At 38.6% G+C, this 24,448-nt stretch overlaps 1 protein-coding gene across 4 annotated transcripts; it reads right to left on the bottom strand.

Moving 5' to 3' along the window:
* Positions 1–1,152: 1,152 nt before the first annotated feature.
* Positions 1,153–24,051, bottom strand: LOC110474740 (interleukin-1 receptor type 1). 4 transcript variants are annotated; one of them, XR_013339506.2, is made up of 14 exons: positions 23,908–24,051; positions 22,493–22,574; positions 21,485–21,754; positions 20,297–20,439; positions 18,317–18,548; positions 16,593–16,782; positions 15,496–15,670; positions 14,292–14,357; positions 10,325–10,445; positions 8,960–9,105; positions 8,020–8,163; positions 6,827–6,991; positions 5,138–6,063; positions 1,153–3,458 (listed from the first exon to the last, which is right to left on the bottom strand). XR_013339506.2 is itself a non-coding variant. In XM_021538408.4 (13 exons), exons 4-13 carry the CDS (start codon positions 20,385–20,387, stop codon positions 5,687–5,689), a joined length of 1,707 nt encoding a protein of 568 aa, XP_021394083.2. In that variant the 5' UTR covers positions 20,388–20,439; positions 21,485–21,754; positions 22,493–22,574; positions 23,908–24,051; the 3' UTR covers positions 1,153–5,686. The 4 variants fall into 4 exon arrangements, 1 of the variants encoding a protein (XP_021394083.2); XR_014956208.1 differs by lacking the exon at positions 23,908–24,051 and adding an exon at positions 23,766–23,889; XR_014956207.1 differs by lacking the exon at positions 23,908–24,051 and adding an exon at positions 23,612–23,673.
* Positions 24,052–24,448: the final 397 nt, after the last annotated feature.

Here is a 24,448-nt window from a genome sequence, read left to right as displayed (position 1 = left end):
AGGAGAGTGCTTGTCTGGGGTCAACTTGCTTGTCTTGGGTAACTATTTCTAAAAACAAGTTTGAGGCAGAAGTGCACTTTTATCTGTCAGAGGAAGGGATTTGAAACAAGACCCCTCAGTCTCATTCTGAAAAGTTCAAGAATAACAAAATGCACATGGGCAAGGACTGGTTTATAAGTAGCAAAATGGAGAGGGGCAGGGTGTGAACCCATCATCCCTGCACTCACCATCCACAGGAACTGGACCAGAGACAGTGCTGGAACTCTGGGTGGTGATCCAGAGATCTTCTTCTCTTTTTCCCTATATTTTCTTCTTCCTCTCTTCCTCTTCCTAAAAGTTTAATTTGTTGTTGCCACATGTTGTCCAGAAAAGCTTAATCCACAAGCTGTTCAAAAACCACTGCTGCTACATGTTGTTCAAAAATGTTGAAGTTTCTCCTACAGACCGTCCAGCCTACCATGAAGTTTAAATCGTTGTTGCCTGTACATTAGCCTGAAGGCTAATTGATTTCTTTCATCACAATTTAGCACTAAGGTATCCCAAGCATCGGCTATCTCAGAGTAGGTGGCCCAGGACTGCCCTCTAGGGACCCACAATCAGTCAGAACAAGATCCCCTTAGAAACTAAGAAACCCCTTGTCTTTAGGCAGATTAAATTTCTAAATGCAACAACAATTAATTATTAAAACATAGACAATAGAAATAACAATTCAAAATCTATAAAACTCCTTCAGGAATGCAGAAAGTAATTTTGCTGGTAACAATAGCAATTTTCACATTAGCCTTTTCACAATAGCCTTTTCATATTAAAACATCTCTGAAAAACATGGCTTTTTCCCATTTTGCTTATCATAGCTAACTGCTGGTTTTGCCCACGAGGTGCTGAGAAGCCTGCTACAAGCCCTGCACAGCTGAAGCAGTCCATCAAGAAAGGTGAGTGGGAAAGTTGCAGGGGCTCAGTGATGCTTTTCAGATGCACTAAGCCACCTTTGCTTCTAGAGCTATTCTAGCCAAAAGAACTATCACTTCATCACCTACATCTGTGTGTTTATATGGACAAAAAATTAAGGTGTCCTTCTTAAATGCAATTTAGAAATTGAAGAAGAGCAGAGAAAATAATAGCATATTTAAACAACCAAGAAATACAAAAAGCTTGATATAAAAAGTTACTTTTATCTAAACAACACTTGCTTTTTTACCGTAGGATGCATTTACTATTTAAGTAGCAGCTGAAAAGAAAATGGATATATGTGCTGCCACAATATAGTTTCAATTTAATCACAATGCATTTAGATGATAAATATTTTAGTTACGGTGTTTATAAGAAAGATTATATGACTATTTCCCCTTTTGTCTAAACATAATAAAATAAATCCCATAATTAAAAATTAGGTTGAGACAGATTAATGTCTTACACCCTGTATCAGTGAATGAGCAATGCATTCTTTCTCATCTCTGAAACACTACTGATATTCAGGTTTGTCAGTCATAATAAAAAATAATATGATAATAAAGGCATCAGTATTTCTAAGTGCTAAGGCATTTAAACATATTTCGTTACAGCTTGTCATACAATGAAGACAAAACCATTGAGTAAGCATTTTGGTGTGTCACATTTATATTATTTCATCTTTATTTCCTAAATACTATTTCATCATTAACTTCTAGTGAAATCGGTGCATAAGGTTAGGGAAGTGCATTGCATTAAAAATCAAATTCCCTGCTGTCTGACATACTAACACAAAGCAAGCAATCTTCTAAAAATGAGTAATTACCATTGCCTCCATCCTCCCCTCCCTTCACGTCTTCATTTTTCTGGTTTCACTACATTTTTTTTTTTTTCTATAATGTAAGGAACTTCAGACAAAAGGAAAGAAAAAAAAGAAGAGGCATAACTTGGAACAAATCACTCATACCTGCAGAAAACCTGAATCCTGCAGTGAAACCACTCTTCAGAAGCGGCAGGTGCAGAAGAAGCACAGCACTCCACTGCCCCATATCTATGCACTAGAGCTACTGCAATCAGCATGAGCCTGTGTGAGACTCAAGTTGGGAGGCAAGGACAAGTCAGCCAGGTTACTCAGACTCATAGAATCGTAGAGATGGTTTGGATTGCAAGAGGATCTTGAAGATTGTCTAGTTCCAAAGTGTCTGCCACAGGCAGGGATACCATCAATTACACCAGGTTGCTCAAAGATCCATTTGACCTGAACACTTCCAGGAATGGAGCATCCGCAGCTTCCCCAGGAAATCTATTCCAGTCCCTCATCACCCTCAGAGTAAATAATTTTTTCTTGGTATCTGATCTAAACTTACACTCTTTCACTTTGAAGCCATTTCCCCTTGTCCTGTCGTGACATGCTCTTGTAAAGTCTTGCCCCATCTTTTGCGCAAGTTCCCTTCAGGCCCTGGAAGGTCACTGTTTGTTCACCTCAAAGTTCTTTTCCAGGCTGAATAGTCCCAACTCTCTCAACCTTTCCTTACACGATAAGTGCTCCATCTCTCTAACCAACTTGGTGGGCTCCTCTGGACTTGCTCCAAGCCATTGTTGGAGACCCCAGAGCTGGATGCAGCACTCCAAGTCAGGCTTCATCAGGGCAGAGGGGCAGAATCACCTCCCTCACCCTGCTGGCCATGCTGCTTTTGATGCAGCCCAGGACACAACTGGTTTCTGGGCTATACCAACCCCTACAGCACAGGGTCTGGCTTTCCTTGAGTAGAGAGGAAGCATTTGCTCCAGGGGCTGAGCACAGAAGGCTGCCTCTCCATTGCTGCTGAGAAGCAATTGACATTTACCCCATTTGAGGTCATTTCCCAGCTCCTGAGGAGCTGCAGCAAAAGGCACTATTCAGGACCATGTCAGTCTCAGACAGCAATGCAGCAGCCTTGGGGCTGCTCTAGCTTCACCCTGCTGCAAGGAGAGCACCAGAGAGAGCAGAGCCAAGCTCAAAGCCTCTGTTTGCTCAGGCATGGTGAGGTGGCTTGTGCTAGTGTTGTACCGCAGCCAGACTGACTGGCAGCAGCCTGAATGAAGATCTATTATAGCAGTCTTGTTAAGCCACTATATAGCAGTCTTGTTAAGCCACCGAATCACAACTGCTGTTTGCCATTGTCCATTCTCAGTATGCTTTAGTATGCTAAAGTGGAGAAATGAGGGCAAAAGAAACAGCAGTGCATATGAAAAAAAAAATGTAGTGTCTTTATTAAATTTTAAAATGGACTCTTCCTCAAAGTGCTTTTACATAACACACATAAAAACTTTAGCATTATTTATATAAATATATCAAAAGAATCAAATATTTTTTTAAAAACACTATTTTGGCTCAGTAAAATAGCCTTCCATTCCTAAAGTTAGGGGTAACAAGCAGCAGTCCTCCTTTCAATCTGTTTCAGTCAGCAGAAGTTTTTAGGAGGATTGAGGTCACTGGAACTCTGTTGGCTGGCCCGCATGACTGTGAGCTGTCAAAGTGAAAGCACAAAATCAGTGTTACACCCTAGTTCTCAGTACAAATACCATATTACCAGCGTCTGGTCCTCACATGTGATACAGGGATCTTCTTAAAGAAGAGTTTTATGACCAAACCATACAGCTTCTGTCCTATTTGAGTCTTCTATCAGTGTGAACTGTAACAATTAGCCTTGTTCAGATGGTTTTCAGTAACTTCAGATGGATCTCAAGGCTCTTTTATCCTACAACAGGCTGCCACTGAACACACAGCATATTTAAAGGCAGACTGCATGAACAGCTAAGTAAATGTTGCACTTCATGACTAGGACTGATCGTCCCTTGACACTTCTCTTGTGAATAAAACACAGAATGAGAAATGACTATGAGCATCTGCATAGGTCTGTACATACATGACATTCATCAAACACTTCAGTATCGAATTAGTCTGACATTTCAAATGCACTTTTCCCCCTTCCTCTTGAAATGAAGAGATTCTTATTCCATTCTGGCCAAACACACACGACTCACAAAGCTCAGAAGGCACTGTCTCTAGTTTCCAGCACACACTTAATTTAGTTGGGAAAAGAACTTAATTCCACTGTTTTTGTCACTTATCAGCCAGAACACTTTTGTTTGGTTAACTATAGAGGCATAAGAAATTGTTTGAGCCATGAAAGAAGAAAAGCCAACACTGCAGTGTGTAAATGAATAGATTAATTCTGAAGGTTACAGAACATATTTTTTTTCAGACAAACAAGTAAAGATACCAGAGGGAAAATTTCTGCCTAATACTGTATTAGCAAGAACCTTCAATCAGAGCTTGGAAAGTGATGGAATTTGGCACAAAGGCAAGTTGCTTGTTTCTAGATAAAGGAGCTGCAAGAGAAAATATAGATTGGAGTTTGAATGGAGGAGAGCAAAAGGTACTCAAGAAAGAAGCTGATAGGACACAGAAATTCAGAGTTGCAAGCAGCAGTAACAGTCAATTCCTGAGGCTTCCCTATACAACACAATCTCACAACCTAAAAGCATAACATTCAAGAGTAAAATTATATAGGAAATTAGGCTCTCATCTCCTGCCTTTATAAAATTAATAGCTATGAACATAGTATTAAAGAGGTCTGATGAATTTTTCGAATCATTCAAATCAATTATCTGCCCCAAAAAAAGAACTGATCATTGCAAACCACATCACTGCCTACAAGTCAAACATAATTTTAGAGTTAACACTTTGGGTATACAAAATACTATTAAAAATATTTAAAGATAAAGGTTTCAACATTTTACACAACTTCCATTCACTTTTGTTTGGAAAGCCATGACTGCAGCCTCCAGCATACAGTCATCTCAGATTCCTTACATATCAGAGCAGAGGGAAACGAGAAAAGCAAGCAGCTGCAGAGGGTTACCATAGGGGCATCTCTCTCTCTCTATCTCTGTCCCTTGACATGGTCCTTAAGGTAAGGTGGATGAAGTCAATCATCCTGTACCTCCCATGACAGATTCTGTGTCATTACCCAATTGTTCCACTTGGGTAAATAAATATATTAAGCCATTTAACTGAAAAGAAAAAGTTCTCTGGAGAATAATTTTTTTACTCGATACAGATTATAAAGGTATTTTTACAACATCTGCATGTGACAAGTGACTAAAAATGGCATTGATCTTTCAAATGTAAAAAAGATCTTACCTTTTCTCCTGGATGTGAATTCTGTGAATTCTCCTGGATGATAACACACTGATGCAGTAACAGGGGGATTTATCTTTCCACAAACTGAACAAGGCAAATAACAAACTTGTAACAAAGAAAAGATTTGTGTTGTTTCATTAAAAAAAAGAAACAAACATGTACTGGCAGCAGCCATGCACATTACATAATATCACAACAATAATTGGTGTAATTCCCTTCATATTGAAACTTTAATTGCAGGGGAAAAAATCAAATTTTCTTCATTGGCTTCAAGACAATTTTTCGTCCTTTCATTTTTAATACAAAGGAACTTCGCAGAATCATTCTTGGAAAAGTACTTGTGTACTTCCTACATGTGCTACTGATGATATTTCAGTGTTCTGTTGATCCAGCCAGAAGTAAAAAAGATTAATATCTGTAGATGAAACTGTAGTACCTTCACTCCAGTAAATCTGGATGAGATTCCACAAAACAGATACATGGGACCTTCAGTCAATCACCAACTGTGTGAACTGAATCAGTAATTAAGTGTCATTTCTCATTTGTTATTTAAGGCAGATTCAAGTCTTTTGGTAACAAACTCAATCGTGATAAAGAGCCACTTTTTCTGGATGGCATCTGGTAGCGCACTTTCTTCCAGAAGCTGGTTCTTGCTGAGTGGGACCTTTCTGAGAAGTCCCCTTTCCATTGGATAACCCCATGCTTTTGCTTAATATATCTGATGGATTCTGGCATGGTTGCATAATCTTGTATTTTTACAAGTTCAATGAGAATTACTTTAATGCCATCTTGGATAAGAGCACTATGCATGGCTAGCTGCTTTTCAGACTCATCTTCCAGAATGCTGTAGCAGGAGGGCTCTGGTACTAAAACAATTATCACTCTCCTACTTTGACGGATTTTTTCATCAGCAACGCTGATCACAGCTGTAGAGAACAAGGTTGTGCAAAATTAAGGTTGTACATTTCTACTTTCTGTTTCCAGTATTCTGCAGCTGGTTCATCAACTGTTTGATATTTAGGCCGACACACTCTACATCAAAATAGGGAGAGGATATGAACATGCAAGCAGTTACCTTGGGTTAGCCTACCACAGAAATGTGGACAATGCAACACAATCTGACCCCATCAAAGTCTATGTCTATATCCTTGTTTTGCAGAAACAGAGAAAAGCTACCAGCTACCTACTACTTATTTTGCTAATGCCATTTTATTACCATCATAGGTACAAATGAAAAAAAAAAAAAAAAAAAAACCAACAAAAAAAAAACAAGTTATAGAACCACAGGAGTTTTTTACCTTAAATAGTCTGTTTCTGATTTGCTCAACTGGTTTTGTAACACATAAGTGGCAGAGAAAAAAAATATTCCCTCCATCAATGGCATTCTAGTCAGTTAAGTCACAAAAAGTGAAATATGGTAAATACCACACAAAAACCCCAGGACTAAACCCCAAGAAGAGACTATTGCATTTTTTCAAGCCAGAAAATTTAAGGAGCACTTTAGATTCTACTTCTCAGGGAACCCTTCCTTCTTAAATCACTACCAAAAGCCTTCAACTGTAAAAAAAAAAAAAAATTCATTTGATGATGAGAGATATTTATATTCCCATCTGACTGACTGCTTGTTTCTCAGTTCTATTTCCAGGTCAATGAGAAAATTCAAGTCAAATTTGTCTTCAGCTAACTTACCTTCTCCTGGTAAATCATCTCTCCCAAGTATGAAGAGGCTATATCCACACTGTCTTTCTAAGACCTCTGGCAGTATCTTCAGAGCAAAAATATCTGATGAATACAAGCAGCTTTCTCTGCTCTTTGGATACAGAACATAAGCATCATAGATCTTCTCATCTGAAACTAAGAAGTGAGCAATAAACTGCCATAAAAATAAATTCTAAAGCTACAAGAGCAAGCAAGCAAACAAGCAAAATCTATAAACTCTGAGGGGGTTTCCCTTACTTGAATCATTGTTTTAGGTCATAATCCTGCTATACTAGATAAGCATGTATTATTATACAAAGCCTGAAATATTTGCAGGACCAGGCCTTCTAGAATTCAGGATGCTGAATCTGAACAGGCAAAAGAGACCCAAAAAATTAAATTGAAACTTTCTCATTTGAACACTAAATAAAAAAAATGTCATCATTGAATTATTTGAAAAACAGTGGACCCAGTGGTACAACTGATACTTAAAATTCCATTTGCCATCAAATTCGTAGGTGGTGTTGCAACCTGGAGTTTCATACCATAACAGCCAGTTAAACATGACAAAAAAAAAACATGACATTTGAATTGTTTCAGGTATTTTGGATCAGACTTTTCAGAAAGACCTAATTAAAAAGACTTCTAAGAAAATCTAAGAGAATATCAATACCTCTAGAAGATACATAGCTAGAGAAACAGAAAGTATCTCCTCTCAGATGGCTGGAAATTATCCATACATCAGCATACTTCATAGACCCTATCAACATTTTTTGAATGCCAGGAAAGCAAAATAATCAGAAGTGCCTTTAAACAGAAAACAAAACAAAATTATATTTCCCTGTTTCATCTATAGAAAATAAAAAAAACCACAACACTTCTAATGCATTACTGCTTTATGTAACAACAGTAATTAAAAGTAATCTGAAAAACTGCTTGTCAGAGCAGTATTCAAACCACTAGGGTGTGTCTTCAGGAAAAGCAATGACAGTTCTGAATTCCTGGAAAGTTGCTGAGTTTTTCTCCTGTAGATGTTTTTTTCATCTGAACCAATTCTAAACATCCTAAAAACAGTATTATCCTTTCAAAAACCCCGAGGAAGACCAATCATGATCCATGAGAATATCTCACTGCATTATAAGTAAAGGTGGGAGCTCAAAACAACACTTAGCACATAAACATACCTTTTTTCCCCAGGAAAGGATGGCAGGAGTCCCGATACCAAAGCACAATATCAATTTTGAAGATCTTGTAGATAAAGAGAGTAAAAAATACTAAAAATACCAAGGAAACTCCTCCTCCAATTAAGTACCCCTGAATGTTTTGAGCTGCAGCAGCATAGAATAAGAAAGAAAATAAATAAACTATGAGCATAAACTAGAACCAGGGAAAGACAAGGATTGTTCAAAATTGTTTGATCATTAAAATACTTCTGTTTAAAAAGAAGTGAAATAACAGGCCAAACTGTTTTATGTATATTTTCTGACATTACTGTTATCTGATAAGCCTACTTTTATCTTTCAGAGGAAAATACCTCAACAATATGATAAAATGAGGCTACTCTTCAGCTGAAATACCAAAATAAAATACTGACATATAACCCAGCACAGCAGTAGAATAAGAATTCTTGTACAAAATTCTATCAGTTGGAAAGCAAGGAAGTCCAAGGTGGGGAGGTGATTTCCTGACCTGCTAACCTCCCCAGAGCAACTACCTTTCTATTGTCTCTGCCCCTTCAATGACCTGTCAGTGAGCCTACTCATTTACTGTCCTTAAAACAAACACCCTCCACAAACTTCATGTTTTAGTCAATGCATTAAAGAATTTCTGAAGTTAAATCCTACCCTGATAATCTTTATGAAAAAATTAGTCATGTAACAAGTTAGAGCTCATATTCACTTTCAGTCCCAAAATACTAAATGAGAGAAGATAAAGCAAATCAAAAGCACTATTTTCCTTCATTTTGCTAAGAATGTGACAAAAAATTTCACAAAGAAAGGTACTGAGATGCACTGCCCATTTTGCATGAAAGTACTCACACAGCTTTAATTCTAAGTAGGGCATTGCCAAACTAAATGACAAGTAAGTCAATGATCACCATTTTATCCAGAAGAGATCTCTTACCTGGGTATTCCAATTTTATGTAGGCTGTAAATTGTTGAGAACCATATATGAAGTGGCAGAAGAACTTATAAGCATAGTCCTTTACTTTCACTTTTGAAATGTTAAATTTTGTTCCAGATACAGCAAGTCCATGAGGCAACCCCTCTCTGTCATAAAAAAGGTAAAAGGAAAACATCTGTACATAACTGAATATCTATGCTGAATATGAGACAGATTCATCTATCCACAAATACATTAATTTTTTTTATCTCTATAAACCTAAGAAGCTAGTGAAGCACAGTAAATATGCCTCTGTAACTAACAATTTCATGAACTAAAAACATACTGGGCTTAGTTGTTTCAGGTTTTTTTGGCTTGGGTTTGTTGGGTTTTTCCCCCAAATTGGACAGAATGCACCATTAGCAGTTTTCAGGTGACACAAAACTCAGAGGAATGTCTGATACAACAGCCAGCATCCAGAGGAACCTTGACAGAATGGACAAATGGAAAAAAAAAAAACTCACAAAGTTCAAAGCAAAATGCAAAGGAATAACCAGATCCCAGGCATCCTGGTTTGAATTAGGAAATACACTGCAAGCAGGTTAAGGGAAATGATCTTTCAGTGATGTTCAGCACTGGTGAGATCACACTGGAGTAGAAGGGCCAGTTTTGGGCTGCTGAGTACGAGAGATGGATGGATTTCTGGAGCAAGTCATGTGCAGAAATGTGACAGATACGGAAATGGAGCATCCATCATACAAGAGAGCAGGGACTGCTCAGCCCAGAGAAGAAAAGGCTCGGGGGCAGGGGATGGATCTCATCAACATGTGTTAGTACCTGATGGAAGGAGTGGAGAAGAGGGAGCCAGGCTCCTTTCAATAGTGCCCACTGACTCTACAAGATGCTGTGAACACAAACTGAATGACTTTCCCATCTGAAATTTCACCTGAATACTTTTTTACTTCAGGGTAGTCAAACATTGGAACCTAAATGTCCTGCAACAAGAGTTTCTGCCTTGTGTCCTTGAGGATTAGCAGCTGTGTCTGCACTTAGAAAAGTATCACTTTCACAAATAAAAATAAATTGGATGAATTTTTAGTTTGGAAAAATCTATCCTTCCCATATTAATGATAGAGGACAGGCTTTAATGTACTATTTTAAAAAAATCACATATGAGCAAATGCATAGCTAAGCATTAAAAAACTGTATTGCACAATACCATTATAAAAATCTACGATTGCTTCATTCCATCTGTATCAGACACAGTATTAAATGCTATTCTTTTAAAACCAAGCAATAAAAGTATACTAATGTTTGATACAGGCTGCATATTACTGCAGATTCACCTACATATGCACTACAAATTCAATGTATAAGGATACTTACTCATAAAACTGTTCTCTGTAGGTTTTATCAAAGATGTCAACATCCTCATCGTTAACTTGCCAGAATGGAATCAAGCCATTTATGCCACTTGATATGTTACATTCCATAACTACATGAGAGCCTACAAAAAAACAAATGTAAACAGCAAGTGAAGATCTTGTTATTACTTGAGAAGAGTCAAGTGATAAGGGAACAGCTGGGAAAAGGAGGGATATAAAAGAAACCTACTTACCTTATGAAAAGCAAAAGCCCTTAAAACTCATCAATTTGTAATTCAAATTTGGGTGTCTACAGTCTCGATATGAATTCCATCCTAAATGTAGGTGTCTAAATGTTCACATCTACCTACAAGCTAGGTATCTAAGCTAGTAACAAGAGTTCATCTCTACTGAAGTCCACACACGTTAGATACCTTAACTGAATGACTCTCCAGACTTCACTGAAAGATCTCCAGGACTCAAAGGAGTTGCATGTACACCTCTGGTGACATCTGAAATGCACTCCAGCATTCAAGGTATCCATATGGAGATGTCAGACAGGACTCCAGATCTTCAAGAAAACCACACTGCTAGAGTAGCCAGACCACTCAAAACAGCATGTTTTGTGTAGGCAACTGAATTGAGCTCCTGTTGATACTGGCCTGAGTTAAGGACCTCTGATCATATGCACATACCCATGTGCAGACAACCTACATCTGGGAGCTGAATCCCATTCTTAGTGACCATGCAGAGCTTTACTCCAAATCAAGGTCTTTTGGCCAACACTGTGCACTGGGATGGTTTTTGAATATTATCACACTTTACTTCCAGAGCAAGCTCACCTGTCACTCAGCTCCTTTGCCACCAAGAGTACAGATCTTACAGAGCACCTCAGTATTAAGCAAGCCAATTTGCAAAATATATTTATTGCCAATGTACCTCAGTGAGTTCCATGTACAGGAAGGCAAGCAGCGTTCTTGAATTCCTTTCCTTCTGTATTTTACCCATGGAAGTTATGATTTGATAGGAGAAGGTGGGCTGTCTCAGCTGGCCTATGTAAATATCTTAGTCTTTCATTTCCTAGAACTGCATCAATCTAGATGCTTCCACCAAAGGATGTCTCTAACAAAAGTATGAAATAAACCTTTAGCTCACACAGAAAGCAGTTACTTGAACAAGAGTTCTCACAGAAATCAGAGCTGTTCCCCGATCTCTTCCCTCACATCCTTCCACCACAACAATTATTTTTTTTAAAGATGTGGTTTAGTACATTGCACTATTATTAAAAAAAAAACCTCAAGCATTCCATGCCCACACATTCATGAATGTACTGTTAAGTTTCTACAGTATCTTCTGTCACTTCTCATTCGAAAATCATATAGCTGTTTCCATCCAAGTGTTCATGCAGCTGCTTAGATATTCTGCCCACAGCCAGACATGCAGTAGGAGGTTTTAATTTTTTCCCCTAACACCCCATTGAAGGTACTGGGCAAAGAATATTGAATATTTGAATGGCAATGTCATTTTAAAAGCAACAAAAACAAGTCTCATCAAATTCCTTTAAGAAGTTACTTCCCATGTGTCCCTATAATAGGGAATCATTTGTAGACCTCAGTAGTCACAATAAACCCACTTTGTGGCTGGAGTCTCCTTTTAGTCTCACCTGTGGCTATTACCATAATGTCTGTAAGGCAATCAAGGTTTGCTCTTCCTGGGTAGACCAAAGCATCTAACAATAGACCAGCACAACTTTTAATTAATGCTGTGTCCAAGCTGTAACAAATATGGACCAAATTCTACAATAAGGATTCTTAACAAGTTGTCCTATGACACAGTCTTAATGACTTAGGCTGAGAGTCACAGCCAGCCTAATAAATTGCTCAGAAAATACTACCAAAGATTGAAAAAAACCGTAACACTGCCTTCAGTAAATTTAAGATTCTGTACATCAGACTCCTGCTGAGTAGAGGCTGCATCAGTAAGAGCTTTTCTGAATTAAATGAGATAACTACCAGTCAAAACTGGGGATGACACTTGCACAATACTTTCATGGGTGGGACATACAGTACAGGGAATTCCAAGTGTAACATTACTTCATTTCTTCCATAGTTACAGTTACAAAGAAAAAAATCAAGTTTTCACACAAAAATTAGGGCTATGTGAAGTAAAATAATTACTATGCCAAGTCTCCCTGTTTTATCCAAAATCTAGTGAACAAATTTCCTTAACAGTGGAAGAACAAAAAATTTTTCAGGCATGTATTGTTTGTAATGAAGACAGAGAAGATGTAATTCCCAGAAAAGAAGGAGCTGCTGAGCAATTCTAGATTATTTCAACAGAAATAAATAACCATCTGAAGACCACAGGACTGTAAGCTTTTAAAATAATACTTTTTGCATCAGATCCTGAATATTCTCACTGTTTAAAACAAAGCCTTCTGGACTCTGGAAGAATATAATTTCTGTTAAAGCACATTCACAATTCTGGTCAAAATCTGCCGATCCTCACCAGAATGTGGCAACTTCCAAGTAAGTTATCTTTCACAGGCTATTGAGGTCAAAAAGAAAAGAAAAGAAAAGACCACTAAACCCCCAAAACACCCCTAAACACACAGACAAAACTCACTAGTGTTTCAGTGCTGTCCAATTTAATACCATTTACACTGGAAGTTAGAATTTGGGACAGGCAAAAATGTTTCACGTGATACAAAAAGACACATGAAACTTTAAGAGGAGAAAACAACACCTGCTGTACACAATTTACAAGCTCAATGTCAGAAAAAGCAAGAGCAAAAGTAGATGTGTTATGTGAGATTCCATGAGGTGATGCACGTAAAAATAATCCACAATGCTCTAGCCTGACCTCCTATGTGTCAGAGTCCAAATGAAACCTTTGCTCAGAGTTTCTCTAATTTTTAGTTCTCCAAAAGATTATTAAACTGTTTCCTGTACTAAGAAATTCTTGTAAATAGCCAATGACACTTCTCCAAAATCAGTTAATGCCCTTTTAAATCAAGTATTTTGTTTGAAACTGCCCCTTTTGGTACAAAATTATTTTTTAAAATGCAGTTTAAGCAGCTCCAATCTCATTCTTCTGGACTTTGTCAGTAGAACATAACTGTCTGATATGTGGTGCACTTTAAACACATGTAACTTTGCTTGGGAAAAGACTACAATACCATATACTTGGTCCAGAGAATTGCAGAACAATTGAGGTTGAAAGAGAGGTCTTCAATCCAATCTCCTGCTCAAAGTATGTCCTGATACTGAGGTCAGATCAAGCTGTTCAGAGACTTATTCAGTCAGGTTCTAAAACCTCTAAAGACAGACACAACTTTTCTGGGCAGCCTGCTGCACTGCCCTCTCTGTGAAGAAGTTATTCCTTATACCAAGAATCTCTTATTTAAGAAACTTCCAAGATAAACAGTACCTGGGATATGCATCAACTAGCAGCTCACTTTTTCACTAAAGATCAATATCCAAAATCTGTATTACCCTAAAACAAGGATTAAAATCCAGGTTGTGGAAAGGGAATGGAGACAGGAAACATATAGGAAGGGAAAGAGCTACTGAATGAGTCAACTGCTAACTATCCAAACATGCTACATGTACATAAACCTATTTGCACAGATACTGAGGATACATCAAGACACAAAAACTGAGAAACGGCAAAAAGGACAGATGGAAATAACAATAAATAAATAAATAAATGAATGAATAAATTAATTAATTAATTAATTCATCCTGCACAATGCTCAGGTCACAACCTGGTCAAGAGACTCCAATCCTAGGCACAGTTGCTTCCCCCCACAAGTTATTTGTGGGAAACACTTGCTGTTATCTATCCTCTGTCTTCCAGATATTCTCAATCCACACACATATCTCCCAGTCTTGCTGAAATCTGTGGAACTGTTCACATATCTTTTGAAAAAGACCAGGAGCTTATTTGTTTCATTAAAGTTAATGATCTCTTAAATAATCAGTACTTACCAAGATCTACTTCAATTGTATTGTTCCTTGGATAAATAAACTCTGGTTGCATCTGCAGTGGTTTTTCTAACCAAAACAAAGAAAAATAAAACCTTCAGGCAGGAAAAGATCCACAACTTAGTTTAACTGACAATAGTTTTGGTTTTACAGTGGGTCTGGGTTTATTGTTTGGTATTACTGTAGTGCCATACTTACTACAAAATAAATGTCTCATAAGATATTTGCTCTATTCTCTCCAAGTTATTCTATTTTAGCTTCCAAGTTAACAAAAAAAAAAATTTAAATGCTTTAAAAAAATCTTATATTTACCAGCAGCAGACATGAAAGTAGCACAAAACCAACAAAGACAAAACCAAAAAATGCAGTTCTTCTTCAGAGATGGATAAGGAAGAGAAAAAGGGTTGTATCAATGACTTCCTAGATAAGGTGAATATTTTTAATTAATTTTTTAATTAATGTGTTTAAACAAACACATACTTGGGCTGGAATTGTATCATTCTGCACGATGTATAGATTGGTTGCTAACAACCCACTGTTCTTATATCACCTATATAAAGTCAGAATTTTGGTTTAACCTAAAAAGATGGACCTGCTGTCTCCAGACAACTATTCTGATAGGACTATTATCATGTTACTAGTCAGGTCACAACATTGCCCACAAAGACATAATCACAGTGGTAAGTGCAGTAAATTACACTATTGGCAGAGTGAAACAGCAAAAAAACACTACTAAGTGCCAACAGTAAGCCAATCCTTTCCAATTGAAGATTTATTAACTTTTTATTATTTATACAGTACAGCTTATCACATTTCCTTTCCCATCAACAGAGAAGCCAGGTCACCAACAGGCCTTCAAGCAGGTCATCTGCTGTGACAGTCTCAGAAAAAAAATCTTATATTTTTAAATTTATTTACTTTTATGGTACACTATTTGTTTAGGCAAAAGCAATACCTCCATCCCAGGAATCACTGCTTTCTTCTAATTCTCATTCCTAACCCTGCATTATTCATTTGCCCATGACAATTCTTCCTCAAAAGCAATGCTCAAGGGTAGCAGCACTGCCTTTCAATTTTATGTTTAGGAATAAATTAAAGAAGACTTACACCTCTAATTTCACAGACCTGAAAATAAACGTGCCAAATATCTTATACCTGCATACAAATGTTTACAGCAGAGACAAAGAGAATAACCTCATGAACTCACCTTTAACCTCTAGACTTATGGTTCTTGAAACATTAAATTGTTTTCCCATATATGTGTATACCATACGGCACGTGTAGTTTCCTCTGTCTTGCACAGTTACATTACGAATCAAGACAGCATTTTCACCCTCTGCCAAAACAAGTCGCTTGTCTTCAAGAAATCCAGGTTTACACTCCTAAACACAACAAAGGTACCTGTGATTTTAAGAGAACTAAAAAAATCTGACAAAACAGTTACTGTACTCTGATGATTAAAATATTTGGCAAACACTGACTTCTTTGAAAGCCATGATGTGGATTCTTTTCCAAGCATTACTACAGTCTAACAAAGTCTGATAATATCCTGCTCCATTTCCACTTGTAAAAAAATATCTGCAGCCAACCCTTTAAGTTTTCAAAGGCTATGCTTTAGTTCACAGCCTACATTAACAGCTTGACAGTTTTCTATCTCAGGTGTAATAGAAGTCATTACACAGGTAGCAGAGTTTATGAGAACACATGCCTCCACCCCTACTTCTCTGTGATGAAAGAGCTGTTGTAGCAGTGCCTCATGTTGTTTGTGGTAATGTAAATTCTGGGAAAAAAGCCTCCTTCTCTTCCTTGACCTAAAAGCAGTAGAGAATCTTTTCACCTCAAAAGATGTACAGGTGCTGCACAAAGGTTATTTAACATGTATAGGCCCATGTAGCTGCTTTAATACCAGCATCAGAATTAGGAGTTGAACTGTTTAAACTTTTACATTAAAACAGATAAAATACATGTTTTCAAGCTTACACAGTCTACAGAGCATTTTCAAAGAACCAAAGCAAGCAGCATAAGAATACCACATGGTCAACAATGCCCAGTATTCTGAGAAACTGAAATAATTATGCAAAGCCTTCTATTTACAGAAACACATAAGTTTTAAAATTATTATCTACATTGAAAAAATCAAAGGATAAACCAGAATTTCACAAATCTGATTCACACTCATGCCATACTCAAACTGTAGAGAAAATAAACCTTCCCTTCCAAAAGCTGCTTTTCACAGTTACTTCATGTGACATTTTTAATAATGCATTTTGTATCTTGTATATATGAAATACACATGCTCAGTACCTTATACCAATGTACTTCAGGTTGATCACTGTCTTCATTTTTAAATTGTTCTAGATCAGGGCATATAATCTTTCCAGTACTTGTGCTCATCACTTTTTGTTCAAACTTCATTTTTCCATTAAAACACAAACCATTATCGTTCTTAAAAACTGTTAAGTTTATAGTTTTTTTGTTAGAGTGGTTAAGGCTCCTGTAATTAGAACAGCAGACAAGTCAGGTAATTAACAGTGCATTATTTCCAGTAAGTCAGGGAGAAAGACTTCAGCATCTCCACCAGCCTTGCCTCTGTAACATCCCTGCTATATTCCCTTAGTTTGTAAACACAATCCTCAGCCTCTCAGCCCCTGTTCCCGGTGAAGAGATGGGAATAAGCTCTGAGTTTGTGTTGTGAGCAGAAATGGAATTTGCTCTGGACACATAAGAGGGGATGTCAGGAACTTCTCAGAGCTGCAGTTAAGGCTTAAGTGTCTGACGTACAAAATGTTACTTACAGTTAATACAACTGAACCATAGCAAGTTTTTTGTTCTGCTGATATTATGTAAGCCAAGGATGTGAGATGCCCACAGGAACACATCTCACACCTCAAGTAACTAAAACCATAGCAGGAAAGGCTAAATCAAAATTATGCAGCTGGGTAGCTTTGAAAGGATTACATGTCTTCTGACTTCCAATTTTGGTTTCATGGTAAACTCCAGTGAAAGAATGTGCCTGCGACATTGGAAGCTTTTGCTGATCATTGTTACTACATTCACAACCCAAACCCCTCCAGCACAACTCTATGCACAACAGTACAGATAACTACACACTACTAAATCAAATTTAGGGCCACCTGAAAAGTCTGTATTGGCTATTCTCAGTATGTAGTGGCAACACCATAAGGAAAGAAACATTTTATGTATGTCTTCCCAAACTGAATTTCCCGTTCAGCACACAGTGAATTTCAACCATTCTAAAAAGGATTTGATGATCTAAGTAGTGAGGTCCAATGATTGGCTAGATTCATCTAGCCAAAACTTTAAAGTACTAAAAAAGCTAGATACAGATACTTTTCAAAGAATCTATTCCTTTTTAGCTCTCTGTGCACTCAGATCATTTTAGTAGTAGTAGAGACACATCATTTTCAGCCTCAAAAGCTGTCTAGCACACTGCTTTGCTCTTTTAATGTATTCTAATTTTTGACCAGTAATGGCAGTATTTTAATATAAATCATAAAAACTGTTTTCAGCCTTTTAACCTGTGGAATTCTAGTAAGACTTCCAAAAAGTTGCTAAGCTCTCCAGAAAGTCTGTGTGGTGATAAAATGCACTGTTTGCTCCTCTTAGAACATTCTTACATTTAGCCTTGACCTACAGAGAAACCAGTGTTCTTCTGATCTGTCAGTATCAAAGAGCAATTTGAACACAGGAAAAGCCAAAGAGGTTAAGGCATTTTCCTGTGACCTTACACTTCATCCAAAACAAACAAAGCAACCAACCACCCCCACAGACCATTTTTAGTATTATCATGCTTTAAGACAGTCTTCTGTATGAACCACTTTTGCAGTACTAAATGCACAGAACAGCAGAGAAACACAGGCATCATGCAGAAACAAAAGGCATGGTGAAAACAGCGCTTTCAACTGATCTAAGCATTTTACCTAAAACAAGAAGTTTTGTACACTAAAGTTTCACAAATTAATTATCACATTTGCAAGCACTAGCAATCCACTTGTTTCCTTCCTTACCTTACATTGCATTCATAAAGTCCAGAATCTTCCAGCATAGCAGGAATAAACCAAAGCAAGCCCTCTCGCTGGTGGATCCTGGCATCTCTCTCTGTGGTCACTGCCGTAGCACTACCATTTTTATACCATGTCAAATTGTAATCAGAGTGAAGCACTGGCAATGTAATTACTGGGCAAGTAATAGCTATAGGCTCTCCAACAAGTACAAAGTAATCACAAATAACACACCGTTCTGTTAAAAAAATGAAAAAAAAAAAAGAAAAAAAAGAAAAATTTTTAAAAAAGAAAAAAATTAAAAATTGAAGAAAACCCAATGCTTTCAATTTATATACTTTTATGTTTAAAAAATATTAATACCAATTCCAAGTTACACAGATTCAGAAAAACTTTCTGTAACAATTTGCCATTAAAACATCACAAGGCTATTATTTTTTGTTTGTTACCACCTTCTGGTTGAGAACATGATCACATAAGCTTAAGGTACAACTTCCCTCTGTTGAGGTAGCCAGCAGCAAGCACATGCAAGTCAAACAGCCTCATTGCAAACCAGGCTGTAAGAAGATCCATGGGATCCATCAGGCAACTCCAAGCTTCCCAACTTACCTGTCATGTCCTTGTTATTACTTTTAGTAATAGTTAGTACTTTTGCAGAATTGCCAGATTCTTAAAGCAAATACTATCTATGTAAAGCACAGTGCAAACAGCAGCAGCAAACAGAGCTCTGACAGTATTCAGTCACTAGGACTGTGGGGCCAAAAACAAATCAAGGAAAAAAAAATTTGGAGAGAAAAAGTATTCAGATTAAGAAGTCTTGACCACAATGTATTATTTCCTTCCTTCCTTTTGCACCTTTAACCAGAAGGCCCATTATTCTGAACATCACAGAAAAGGCCAATGTTAACATAGCTTTTTTAACCATGCCTGTGTAACAACTTAACAGGACAAAATCATGCAGCTTAGGAAGCATTTCTTTCAACATCATTAAAAAAATCAAAGAAAAAAGGATAGATATTGCAAAAAGTTATCAAGAGCTCATATATGTAAACAAAAACTTACTGGAGAATACCACTGTAGCACAAACAGAGATGACCATTTGGCTATAAAGCAGATTGTAAAACTTTCAAGCTTTTGCATACATTTGTCCAGAGAAGCTGTGTATGCCCCATTCCTGGAAATGCTCAAGGCCAGGCTGAATGGGACATTGAGCAACCTAGTCTAGTGAAAGGTGTCCCTGCTCATGGCAGGGAGTTTGGACCACTGACTGGTCATCTTTAAGGACCCTTCCAATCCAAAGCATTCTGTGGTTTTATGTCCAACACTGAATTTTCACAAAACTGCAAAACATCTGGTTGAACTGATATTACAAATCTTGCTGAATGGCTGTACAAATACAATTTCAAAATAAATAAAATCTTCACTTATCTTTCTAATATCACTGCCTTCCCATTTAAAGAGTTCCAAGTAGGTCTCCATATAGTTCAATCTAATTCAGACACATTACTATTAGACTGCTTATGTCAAGAGTAACAAGACAAGCATAATTAACTTATGTAGTTCTAAACTTTACTGAAATACTAGACCTATCATTAAAAATATTATTAATTTAATTGTAAAGAAAACAGCTTGCAGGACTAGACATACAGAATGTCTCATGAAAAAGGCACTCTCTAGCTTACCTTGAGTCAAGGAAGCCAATCACTTTGGGATTTCTTCATAAGAAACATGGAGAGGCTAATCAAACCTCAGAGCTCTAAATTTATGTGCCTAGACTTTTAAAAAAATTATCTCTATTTGTCCATGACATCCCCAGTGCAATTTGAACCCAGCAGAGGTATTCAGCTATTGTCAATATGCTAAAGCAAAAACGAACCCCAAATTCACTACTTGTTCTCAGTAACTCTTTCCTATTAAATACACACAACTCATCTCATGCAGATTTTCTTTTGTAAAATGGTAATTTCAACAAAATATTTAACCTACCAGCACTGAAGAGAGGTATCAGTACAATGAGAAGACCAATAAGCAAAAATATTGATGTCATATTTTGCTGCAAATCAGAAGTTTTTTCCATTGGTGTGGTAAGATTGTTCAAGCTGCACTGCCCTCTGCACCCTGCATTACTCCTTAAGAAAAAAAAAAAAATCAGAAGAAGCATTAGTCATCTTGGGGAGGGAAAACATGTATTTGGTAATTTAGCCCCAATCACTGAAAATTTCAACTACAGCAACTCTTGGCCTTCACAAACAGCTGCTCAGTTTTCAGCTTTCTACTAAAACTTTTCCTGGAACTAGAACAATCCCAATGGAATAACTCTTGCATAAACATAATATTCTTTTACCAGCATAGTTAAATTAAAAAGAAAACAACAAAAAAAAACCACTAAATCCTCAAGCAAAGACGAATTATGCTAGCATAGCAATTTAAGGTATACTGCATAATTTAAAAAACAAGTTTGATTAAGCTACTCTTCTTTCCAAATGCTTACAAGAGTCACAATCAAGAGATGTACAAGGTTTCTTTCTTTGAACTGCTCTTATACAGCTGAGGTAGCTTTTAAGAGCAGTAACTTGCAGTTCTTTGCAGAAGCACAAGTGTATTGTAACTCCATTTTCATCTGCCACTTAAAATTGGCATCTAAAATGAAATGTCCGTGGAAACCACAGCTAATATGAATTGCTGCGGTCAGACACAAAAAAAAAGTGTCCAAGAATCATCATTTCAATTCACACCTCAGGTCTTTTTTTTCAGTTTTCTCCAACAAAGACATGACTAAACACAGACTCACTGCCCTCACAGCCCACAAGTGGCTTCTATGAAACCCTAAACCATAACCAAGTCCTGCTTCCCTCTCAGATGCACCAGTATTTTTTTGATAAGGTGTCATCAGAGACCTCCCCAAGCTTTCTACTATCAACCAGGTGGCAAACAATTAAATCCTTCCCCTTCTGGGCAGTCTTTGTAGGCTAAGATCTGCATTCAGCGGCCTTGTTTTTCCTCAGCTTTTGATTGTTTTACATGTTGCTGGCTCTCACCCTAAAGCAAAAGCTGGTTTTGCATTTAGCAGTCCATTGCAAAACATTTACTGCACAGGTCCTAGTTAATATTTGCCTTCTACCCAGCTAAAAATAGCAGGAAGCAGATAAGTTATTCCATGAAAAAGTGACTTACTTTTATATGGAATGTAATTCACTTCAGTCACAAATAAGCCACAGCAGTTTCTTCTTTTGAAGCATTTCATATGCGGAAGTGCTGGGGTGTTAGTGAGGGTCACACAGTGCAGAGCTCAATCATTTAATATTACAGCCTCCAGGTAAATAGCTCTTTTGGACAATTTATCTGACAAAACCCTCATACCACAGTACTTATTTAGTTGCCTTGTATGTGCTTTTCCTGTAACTTGCCAATGAGAAGGTCATAATTTTTGGAGTTTCAGTTTACCTGTAAAAAGCAGAGAAAGGGGAAAAAATATTTTACAAAACATATCATTTGGACAGCAGCATACACATACAAAACTAAATTTTCATTTACTAAATGTAAAAGCAAGAGAATCCCCTGTATATTAGAATGATAACTTAAAAGAGCAACAAAATTTGCAGTAGAGACTGACTAAGAATTCTAGCAAGTATGTTCAGGAAAAGAAGTTTCTGTCAAAATGTTACACATCTGTCAAGAAACCTTGTAAGACATGTTCAAGACTAAAAGGAAACAAAAATTTAGGGCAAGATAATAATTAGCATTATAATATTGGTATTCTGACATTGACACAATGATCACAAACTGTAGTCCTTGCATCTCCTTTCTAGACAATCTTGCAAACTGCAGAACTACAGAAAAGGTGTATCTTTAATACAAACCCATTATCCAGGGCATTCTGGGGAAGCTACATCAAAATGCAAAGAAGCCTGGAATAGTTAGGTCTTTGCAAGCTAAATTCCAGTTCAACTTTAAGACAGTATTAACTGTTAAACCAGTATAAACTGCTTTTACCAAAGAACAGCAGGAAGGAAACAAAAACAGTATCTGTAGCTGTACATAACTGGTCACCACTGGTTGACTCTACAACAATGAAGTGCTACCTATTCATTCTGTTGCATATCAAACTGGAGACAATGAGTGTATCCAAACCCCAGAGAAAAGGGGAGCCTTATCAATATTCAAATAAATTGAAAACAGTACCTTTTTTCAGCATCAAGTGGAAGGAGTTAATTTCACAGTCCATACTTTGAATACTTTCCTATGTCATTTTAACTCCTGATACCTGTCAATATGAAGGAATAAGAATTTTAATGTGGCATATTTTTTATTTAAATCCAAATTAAGTTAGTAAGTTTCCCGTATCATTCTCAATGTACTGTTAGGAGGCATTTAAAAGAACCTGAAGAGCTCATGCAGACAAAATTATATTTATCAAAAACAGTGATGTATTAAAAAAACAATGTCTTATTATCAGGAGGAGAGAGGAAACCAGTAATACCAAAAGATAAGTAATAGGTGTCTCATTTCTCATAAAATATGTGAATTAAAATATCTGAATTAAGGATTCTGTATTCTAAAATACTTTTGTGCAGCTTTTGTGCAAGACTTTTTAGCCTGTTTTTTAAGAATCTAAACACGTATAAATGGCCCAAGTCATAAAATTGCACGGTGCTGAATTTTTGAAGAAGAAAAACAAAACACATCCAGCAGCTTGCTGAGTCCCTGAAGAAAATGCTATAAATCTAAGAGCTGCTGCTGGAAGCACACCAGAGCCTTGATTCAGCTCAGTAACTTTTAATGGATCTTCTACCAAGCTGTGCTCCCCAGGCTACTGCCAAGCACCATCAAGGCTGTGACCAGCACAGGTTTGGGACCGTCAGAGCAGCAGCTCCCACCTGGCTTTGACACAGGCATCTCTTTCACCCAAAATCTTGCTCTTGTCACACAAGCAGTTAATAAAGAGTCCCCATTTGATCATCGTTATGCAATAAATAAAGACAGAACTAGTTTTTGTAGTGTTTTACTAGGTCAGGAAGATTTACAGCAAGAATTTTCCCGCTTCCTGTTACAAGTACTTTAAAAAATGTGTCAGCGTTAGCACTCCTACAGCCTTCATTTGTCCATCGTACTTCCTACCGGAGCTTGTACAATACGATACACAACGAGGAATCAGACACAAAAGCAAAATCAAAACTGACTTCCACGGGAGCTATTTGGGGCCATAAAAGCTGAGAAACCAGCAGCCACAAAGACTGGGAGACAGCCAACAGACCCCGCAGAAACACACACGGCCTCGAAACACAGCTGAAAGCAGCAAACCCAGGGGCTCGGTGCTGGTCTTCTGGAAGCCGTCAGCACCGCACCTCACCCGGCCAGGGCAGCCCGACCGCGCTGGGGCCGGCCCAGGGACCTCGCCAGCCCCGCGCCCCACACGGCCCGGGCAGGCAAAGGGCAAAGCGCAGCCGGCCGCAACCTGCGCTCCTCGGCACACCGTCCCTCCCCGCCACGCAGGCGGCACTGGAAGCCACGCCGAGCCGAGCAGAGCCGAGCCGAGCCGAGCCCAGCCTAGAGAATGAGCGAGGCACTGTCCCACAGCACCCACGGCCCTGCCTCACCTCCCCGCGCTCTCCGCCGGCTGCCCCTGCCGCTCCACCACTGGGAGGGGGTGGGGGCGGACAGCACTGCCCGCCTCGCCCAGGAGCCACGGCCACGGCCCCCGGACCGCCCCGGACCGCCCCGGACCGCCCCGGACCGACCCGGACCGCCCCCGGACCGCCCCCGGACCGACCCCGGACCGCCCCCGGACCGACCCGGACCGCCCCGGACGGGTCCCGGACCGCCCCCGGACCGACCCGGACCGCCCCCGGACCGCCCCCGGACGGGTCCCGGACCGCCCCCGGACCGCCCCCGGACCAGCCCGGGCAGGCTCGGCGGAAGGCGTGAGGGGCCGTGAATGGCCGCTGGGAGCCGGCCGGCCCTGCGGAGCCCCGCCGAGTACCGAGGGCACGCAGCACCGGGCATGGGGCGGGCTGCTCCTCACGGGTATCCTGTATAACCTCCTGCGAGGCATCTCCCCGCAGCTTGGCTAAGCCGTTTTCTCAGGCATCGGCCCACTTCCTTTGGCGGCGCTCCGGGGTTCGGTTCCCCTTCAGGCTG

This window comes from Lonchura striata, chromosome 1 (assembly GCF_050655825.1).
Source record: "Lonchura striata isolate lonStrDom1 chromosome 1, ASM5065582v1, whole genome shotgun sequence".
Taxonomy (NCBI): Eukaryota; Metazoa; Chordata; class Aves; order Passeriformes; family Estrildidae; genus Lonchura; species Lonchura striata.
This window is presented reverse-complemented; position numbering and strand designations above follow the sequence as displayed.

What these genes read in the sequence shown, in the direction of transcription:
- LOC110474740 (XM_021538408.4), bottom strand. Translation starts at nt 20,387, where the DNA reads ATGGAAAAAACTTCTGATTTGCAGCAAAATATGACATCAATATTTTTG. An exon ending in CTTTATGAATGCAATGTAAG is followed by an intron (nt 16,783 to 18,316) that starts GTAAGGAAGGAA and finishes TTCTAATTACAG; the next exon opens with GAGCCTTAACCACTCTAACA. An exon ending in CATAAAATTGGAATACCCAG is followed by an intron (nt 8,164 to 8,959) that starts GTAAGAGATCTC and finishes ATGCTGCTGCAG; the next exon opens with CTCAAAACATTCAGGGGTAC.